The sequence below is a fragment of the Crinia signifera genome, chromosome 1 (assembly GCF_055691185.1).
Source record: "Crinia signifera chromosome 1, ASM5569118v1, whole genome shotgun sequence".
NCBI classification, from domain to species: domain Eukaryota; kingdom Metazoa; phylum Chordata; class Amphibia; order Anura; family Myobatrachidae; genus Crinia; species Crinia signifera.
In genome coordinates, this window is record NC_139217.1 from 372,385,267 (window position 1) to 372,394,225 (window position 8,959).

Here is an 8,959-nt window from a genome sequence, read left to right on the forward strand (position 1 = left end):
AGCTTGATACATCTGGCCCATGGTCTTTAGTGGTCAATTGGAGATTAAATCATTCTCAACAATTTTCCTTGAACATCTAATAACATTTTCCAACTTTACATCTGTGCCCAAATAGTGATGAGTTAGCCGCAAGGAGGAAGGGGGGCCACACACAGTAGTGACGACCATATTTCTAGTGTTAGACAGTTCAGCACAGCTGCACTATGTGAACACATACTGTACATATTACAGGCTGTGTTTAAAAAATAACAGCTAGGAGCAGATTGGTTGGTACTTCATCTCTCACCAAGGTGTGATACATATATTACTATTAAGTCCCCTTGCCCAAATTTGATACAGGATTATTTTATTTTGTTTTCCAGTTCCTCCTGTGTTTCGCTCAGGAGACAAGTGTAAATTGATGAAAACACTGATTGCCAGAAAGCCTCTAACATAAGTATCGAACACAATTGAATTCCCCCATATTTGGTTACCTTCATGCTTCTGAAATTCTTCCTCTGTTAAATTGACATCCTTCAGAGACAGATTTGATAGAAGATGTTTGTTTTCCTCCTGTAGTTGGGATATTTGGCCGAGGAGATCCTGAGCCTCCCCTCTCCAAACGTCCTCTACCAGTTCTAGCTCCTGAAAGATCAGCACTTCATTACTGACACATTCATATCACAAAACAGCAGACAGCTCAGTACAACAGACCCATCCTGCGCCACACACACTAGTTCATGTTTTCGGGCCAAATGTTACATGATTCAAATATAAATGTATACAGCTGCTGACCCTGTTGTCAGTATTATACGGTAGGAGGTTTAATCAGAAGAAGCACATGTAAGCTCCAAGGACCACTACTTATGTTCTTTGTTATAATGTACAGTATGTTTCTTTGTTTTGTCTGTGCGGATTTATTTGGCCTATTGTACTGTTAAAGCTCTATAAATATGTTCTTCATCGAGGTCATGCCTATGTGCAGCATTCTGGATGAGGACAGGGGTATAAATATGCCAGCTTTTCAATTTTCTTTAGATTTCATCTGTTTAATATAATCAATTTCATAAATTATTTCCGGGGGTTTCATTGTTTTTAATGCTGTGTACACACGGTGAGATTTGACGTTAGATTTTGACTAAACAGTCAAAATCGCAAGTAGATCGTATGCAGATCGCACAGGATTTTTACCTTGCGGTCCCATTGCGCGCTCCCGTGACAGCACAAATCGAAACCCAGGTAGACAGGGCAGCAATGACTATATAGTGCAGATCTAATGCTGATTGTATGAATTGTATGTAAACAGTACAGAGATAGCAAAGATTGTACAGCACTCGAATGTTAAGTCGAATAGCAAGGGAATCTCACCGTGTGTACACAGCATGAGAGTCCTGTGCCCAATGGGGTAACTCAACTGTTGCTCTGATCAGGTCGCTGACCATCAAATGATCTCTACCCTACTCGCAAATTTAAGTCAGTCTGGGCTGACTTATAGACTTGCGGCGTCCGGGTCCGAGAACTGGTGGGCGGCTGACTTACTGCGACATCAGCTGCACGCCCCCGGCAGGCAGCTGCCCACCTGCGTTTGCAAGGGTATGCCCAGAGTTTTCCTGGGTGTACCCAGCATTTTTGCCAAGGAAACACACCCTGCCCACCTCTATCCCGATCCCCCCCCCCCCAACCCCGTGCGAGCACCATGGAAACTATGGAAATCACCAGAGGCGCCCGCACAGCAGCTCTGCACATGTGCCTATGCAGTAAGAAAACATTGGTCCCCTGTGCGAACATGCTGGGGGCCGGGTCAATTCGTATGAGAGCCTTCATTTGTTAAGGCCCATACACACTTGACGATTTTCAGCTGAAAATCGGTCAAAACAGCCGTTTTGAGCGATTTTCGGCCGAAAATCGCCCAGTGTGTATGCCCCGGAGATTGCCGACTAGCGATGATGCGCGCTCCCGCATCATCGCTAGGAAAGTGGTTCATCTGCTGGTTTTACCAGCAGATGTGGCGATGATGGATGGTTTTTCATCCATCATCGCCATGTGTGTACGCCTGCCGGGCTGAAAGATTAACCACTTTCAGCCCGGCGGACCGCCCCCCGCCCCCTCGCCCCCTCGCCTGTCTGTACTCACCCTGTGCTCCTTCTGGTCCGCCGGCTGGATGCTGCTGCTGCTGCAGAGCCCTGCTCCCCAGCCAGGCTGGCCCCGCCCCCAGCCTTGCTAACTACGGAGCAGACAGCACTGCCCTCTGCTAACACCCTGCTGGCCACCAATGTTTATATTATTCTGCCCACTGCCACCAATGAATTCATTAAATGCACCAATATAATATATATATATATATATATATATATATATATATAAAAATATATATATATATATATATAAAAATATTTATATATATATATATATATATATATTTTTATATATATATATATATATATATATATATTTATATATATAAATATATTATATATATATTATATATATATAAATATAATATACATATATATATATATATATATAAATATAATATAAATATAATATATTATATTATATAATATATTATAATATATTGTTGGTGCATTTAAATGAATACATTGGTGGCAGTGGGCATATAAAAATATAAACATTGGTGGCCAGCTGTGTGCGTCATTATCTGCTGGGGACGGTGTAGGGCACGGGGCGCCCCAGGTGGGGGGGAGGCGGTTGGTTGGTGCTTACCTGCTCCACTGAGGGGGGGGGGTTATGCGGCCAGCGCGGTGCTCCACGGGGGAATTATGCGGCCGAGTCACTCCAGGGGCACACTGGGGGGGGGGGGGGAGATGCGCACCCCGTCTAGTACATGCATGCCATTAAAATAAATACATACGTGGGCAGTTTTCATTTAAGTAAATATACATTTGTGGCAGTGGGCATATAAATATATAAACATTGGTGGGCAGTGTTGGCGCTAACGTATACATTGCTGGTCTGTGCCAGCAATGCATAAATTAGTGCCAACACTGCCCACCAATGTTTATATATTTATATGCCCACTGCCACCAATGCACTGTATATATGGAACCCTTGGAATTCAAACCCAACCCATTTATAATGAAAGATTTTCAGCAAAGTCTTTTGCCTCCTGAAAATCTCTTGCTCTTTAGGGAAAATAGCTCAGTGTGTACGCACTACTTTGGGGAAAGATATATCTATCAAAGATTTTGGCAAAGTCTTTTGAAATTAAAATCTTTAAGTGTGTATGGGCCTTTAGAGGATTTTTGGACTTGCAACCACACTGGTCAGTATCCCTCTCAAACTGTCACCTTAACAGTTAGCCACGTTCTTCTATGACTACATAACAAGTCATTCCGAGTCACAAGTGTAATGTAGCAATATAGTCTGATATGCAGGATCACTCATACATCACAAAAGTGCAACATAGTGGTGAATCATTTTTCTTTAACCATGGGTGCGCAGGAGTTTTATACCCGTCAAAGCCAAATGCATCTCTCACACAAGTGCAAAGCACAAGCACCACATTTGGCCAACTCCCATCATTAATTTAAATATTTTCTGCTTTTGGCTCAATAAAGATCATTCCAACCTCAAACAACTCCAATCAGTAGCAGATGACATCAGGGCTGCCTGCAGTTAGGTACACCGTACAGGTTCAGTATATCCTCGTATAAAAGACCTTACTTGCAGTATATTATCACCCAACGCTATCCAGTTACATTAAGAGGGTTGTATGTATGTTACAGTATTGCTCACAGTGTAATTACTATTTATAAAAATGGAATACAATTTTGACTATCCTATTTTAACTATGCAATTTTTTCTAACTGCACTTGCAATTTTAACAATCTTGCAATTGGGCTCTAGGACAAATACATTCTATAGTCAAAATATACTTTTCTGCACAGTGTATTTTTCCTTGCGATACAGATTCTGCAGGGCCACACATGGGCATCGCAAGCCTTCTAAACACAGTGTGATTTTGGCTAACTTACAATACTATTTCTATCCTATTTGACTATATATATATAGTCATAATTGTAGACAAAATTGCACCATGTGTACACACCATAGTCCCCACAAGAGAAAATAAACAATAATAATAATAATAATAATATAACAACAATTGTCTACCAGCGAAGCATAATACAGGTTGAGTATCCCGTATCCAAAATGCTCGGGACCAGGAGAATTTTGGATAACGGATTATTCCGTATTTCTGAATATTTTAATATTTCAATTATGTATTTTGAAGTATCTTGCATGTTTGCTGTATAAACACATAAAATACACACAAATATATTTTATTACCACATAAAATACACACAAATATATTTTATTTGTTAAAGAAAAAAGGTTTCAAAACATGAAACAAAATTTGTGTACTATCTCAGATATTGAATTTGAATGCCAAGCAATCATTTTCTTGCACATATATAGTGCCAGTTACATATCATGTCACCAGTAGTGCTGTTACAAATGTCCCCAGTGAGTTTTTAGCAAAAAAAAAATATTTTTTTTCACTTTCTGGAATGTATGGTTTTCGGAATAATTCGGATAACGGATACTCGGATACGGGATACTCAACCTGTATATGTTTATACTGTAGACCAGGTGTTCTAAAACAGTGGGTCCTGACCCCAAGTGTGTCGCGACCATCTAAACATTGGTCCGCGACTTCAAGTTGCTGACTGTCTGGATGATAATTTCTCTGATCTCTCAGTCAGTGATCCATGGAGTCTGAAACATCAGTTGAATTGTCTGTTACTTCAGACTTCTTGCATCATTTTGTGCCTCCACAATGTGGCCATGCATGAGGGGTCTGCTGACTACACGTGTGGCGACCATTCTGCGGTAACTTGCAGGGGTCCTGAAAGCAGAGTCCCAGGGCAAAATAGTTTGACAACCCCTGCAGTAGAGGAAGCTTTGACACTGTTTTTGCTTATGGTATTATGTTGCAGAAATAGATACACTGCTTATGTCACATTATTAGGGATGAAAAAAACAAATCTGTCCTGATTCCCTCAGCCATACATGAATAATAAATAAACAGTATGTAAACTCATGACCCAGTAACACACATATAAAAAGCTACACTGGAACTAAGGTGCATCTGGCCTCCTACGGACAATGATTAGACAGCTGGGCACTGCTGCTGGTGGCCTTCACACAGGGCCCTAGTATACTCGTCTGTCACACAGGGCCCTAGTATACTCGTCTGTCACACAGGGCCCTAGTATACTCGTCTGTCATACGAGGCCCTAGTATAATCATCTGTCACACAGGGCCCTAGTATACTCGTCTGTCGTACAGGGCCCTAGTATACTCATCTGTCACACAGGGCACTAGTATACAAATCTGTAAGACAGGGAACTAGTATATACGTCTGTCATATAGGGCATAAATATACACATCTGTCACACAGGGCACTAGTATACACGTGTCACACAGGGAACAAGTATATACATCTGTCACATAGGGCACTAGTATACACGTCCGTCACACAGGCCATTAATATACACATCCGCCACACAGGCCATTAATATACACATGTGTCACATAGGGCACTAATATACACATGTGTCACACAGGGCACTAGTATACACATCTGTCACACAGGGCACTAGTATACACATCTGTCACACAGGACACTAGTATACACATCTGTCACACAGGACACTAGTATACACATCTGTCACACAGGACACTAGTATACACATCTGTCACACAGGACAATAGTATACACATCTGTCACACAGGGCACTAGTATACACATCTGACATACAGGGCACTAGTATACACATCTGACACACAGGGCACTGGTATACACATCTGACACACAGGGCACTGGCATACACATCTGACACACAGGGTACTGGTATACACATCTGTCACACAGGGCACTAGTATATAAATGTGTCACACAGGGTATAAGTATACACATCTATAACACAGGGCACTAGTATATACATTTGTCACATAGGGCACTACTATATACACTTTCCACACAGTGAAAAGTGCCGGCTGGGGGTAGGTACCAGTAGATACATCTGTCACACAGGGCACTAGTATACACATCTGTCATAGAGAGCACTAGTACATCTGTCAGACAGGGCACTATATATATGATATACACTAGTGATAATGGGAGTAATACAGTGATAATAACCTCCTGGCGTCCTTTTATAGCATTTGCACACTCTTCCCCGATCGGAACAGCAGCCTGAGCAGGGCAGAGAGGGAGATGAAGAGATGGGACACACAAGTTTCACAATGGGACACTAGGAGCCGCAGCAGCAGAAAGTGTGGGTTGGAAGTGTAGCACTGTGTATATTTGTATATAGGTCTCCCCTTCCCTCACCTTCTGGTGCTTCTTCTCCTTCTCTATCCTGTCCATCCGCTCTACCCTCAGCCTGTCCAGCTCCAGCCTCAGCTCCTCCATCTCTGGGTTAATGTTGTTCCTGCTGACCAGGACCTCCAGGATCTCCAGCACCCGCACCACTTTGGGCATCAGCCGGCTTATGGCCTCGCAGCCGTACTGGTCTATGACCCTCTCAAACTCCTGCCCCACCGCAGAGGCGATGTCATACACATCCATGACGGTCAGCTCGGCCACATTTTTCTCCAGGGCTGGGGTCCCTTCCATGGCTTCTCCTCTCCTCCTCCTCCTTCCTGCCCTCAGCGCAGCCTGCTCCCGAGAAGTAGCCGGGGGAAGGGCGGTCTCCTCCTGCCGGGAGCTCTTAGGTCATGTAGGATGAGATTTCCGCAGCACCCGGACTACATAGTCTCTCCGGCTGCGGCTAGTCTCGGCCTTCCCTGGTGATCTCCCAGTACTGCGGGAAAGCTGCCAAGCAGCCCCGGGCAGCAACTCTGTACGGCCAGCACGCGATCTAGTTACATGACACCAGAGGGCGCTACTGCGCATGTCCAGCCTGGCATCCTCGTTAACCCATTCACAGATCTATAGGTGCACACTACAGCCTTGTAAACACTAACATATTCACATATTAGGTTTAGAGGTAATACGTCTATTATAGTCAATTTATAAATACTGATTAATCCCATTTTTTATTTTAAAATTATATACTGTATACATAAAAAAATGGTACGTCCTCATCTTTGCGGCGACAGCTTACTCTACGGAACTTATGTACTGTACGGCGAGTGAGCTTGAAGCGTGGTGAGTGAAGCGAACATGCGAGGGGACAATGGCAGGGGCGTAACTACCATAGGTGCAAGTGGGTCAGCTGCTATGGGGCCCAGAGCTGAAGGGGGTCCATCTTTGCTGTCAAACTAATATGTTTTGCATACATTTATCACCATCAGTTGATATATAGGGGGCCCTTACAAACTTTTGCTATGGGGCCCACGAATATCTAGTTACGCCTCTGGTGATGCTAAGCATCTTTGCCGAAAATCCATACGTAGTGGTTAAATAGCGGCTAATATAACTGGCGTAGTGGTGGCCGTAAAGATGAGGAAGTACCAAAAAAATATATTGGTGTGTGTGTACACACGGTGCATTATGGTCGCTGAGTAATTTTGGCTTAATATCTCTCAGCCATATATTGCGCATTGATTTTGGCTAAAAATTGCAAGCTATTCTGTCTCATTCTGACTATAGGTGTGTACACACAGAGCAATATGATTGCTGGCAATATATTGCTCAGCAATCATATTGCTCAGTGTCCCATTTTCATCAGTGACCAGAGATGGTCGCTGATGAAAATGACACACTGCCAGGAGAAGAGGCAGGGGAAGTCACTGGTCGGAGGAGCATGCTCCTCCGACCAGCGACCCTTAGGGGGCTGACAACGGGATCGCAAATCGCCGGTGCACACTCCAATCACTGGCAATATGGTCACTCAGCGATTTATGCCCGTGTGTACACAGGTTATATACCTCATTTTGACTAGAAATCGCTGGTGCAAAGTGCATTGTACACTAGCAAACAGCAATTTTAAGCCATAATCGCAGGAGCATCAGCTCCTAGATATTTATCTCCCACGACACAAAAAAGCACACTGGTGATATGGTTCCTCAGCAACCATCTAGTAGTAGTTCCCATCCGCCGCAGGGACCCTGCTGCACACTGCCCATTCAACAGATGGACCCCGCTGCCTCCCCTAGTTCACATCCGCCGCATCACACCCGGTACTCCTGAGGCCGGACATGGGGGAATCCTCACTGTGCAGATGGGAGCAGCCCCCAGTGCGGGCAGGTGACACTGTCAGCAGGGATCAGTCTGGAGGAGCTGTCACCCTGCATCATTCAATTAACAAACCCTGCTGCCCGGATCCCCGCGGCAGGGTTTCCCTGGGATCCCCTGTGCATGCCAGGTACCAGGGGGGGTGTAGGCCAGGAACCGGGGGGGGGGGGAGGTACCAGGGGAGGTGGAGGATCAGTGGTGCACACAGGGGGGGGGGGGGGGGGGGTTCTGAGTACCCAGAACCCCCCTCTGGAGTCTAAGGGCCCTATGCTGAATGCTGAGGGTCCCCTATTTCCATGGGTACATGAATTTTTAAAAATCAGCCCTTGGGAACCGGAGATATCTGACTTCAAAGCAGTGCATGTGTATGCGAGTGGAAAGTATGCAGTGGCGTCACATGAATGCAGTGCACTGCAGTACTTTAGGACAATAATAGAATGCCCTGGCTTCTTTCCGTTTGTTTCAATGAAATATTTCTTGTGGACAAAGCTAGATTCAGTTCTCTGTTTAGCACAAATCTTGAAAGCATTGGTTTTACAGAGTTAAAATGTCTATTACATTTCTTTACATTGTGTTTGGTGTCCATATTTTTGCTGTCTGTTATATGCCAGCTGCCCATTTAGATAGCTGACACTATGAAGCAGGTGGTTTTGGTCAGTGTAACGTTAGTATGACTGCTGGACAGTGCTAGTAAACCTTCTGAGTAGTGTCAATGTTTTCAACTGATTTTAAGCAGGGATTGCCAGTTGTAATATTTGCGTTGGTCATACA

General features: G+C 44.2%; 1 protein-coding gene across 1 annotated transcript in view; it reads right to left on the reverse strand.

Annotated features, from left to right (window-relative positions):
• The window catches only part of RILPL1 (Rab interacting lysosomal protein like 1), a 46,366-nt gene extending 39,477 nt beyond the window's left edge, over positions 1-6,889 (reverse strand). Inside the window, exons 1-2 of the mRNA XM_083151284.1 lie at positions 6,341-6,889; positions 474-624 (exon numbers count right to left, since the gene is read on the reverse strand). Of these exons, the coding sequence (XP_083007410.1) occupies positions 474-624; positions 6,341-6,625 (436 nt within the window). The 5' untranslated portion in view covers positions 6,626-6,889. The remainder of the gene's footprint in view (positions 1-473; positions 625-6,340) is intronic.
• Between the last annotated feature and the right edge of the window lie 2,070 nt (positions 6,890-8,959).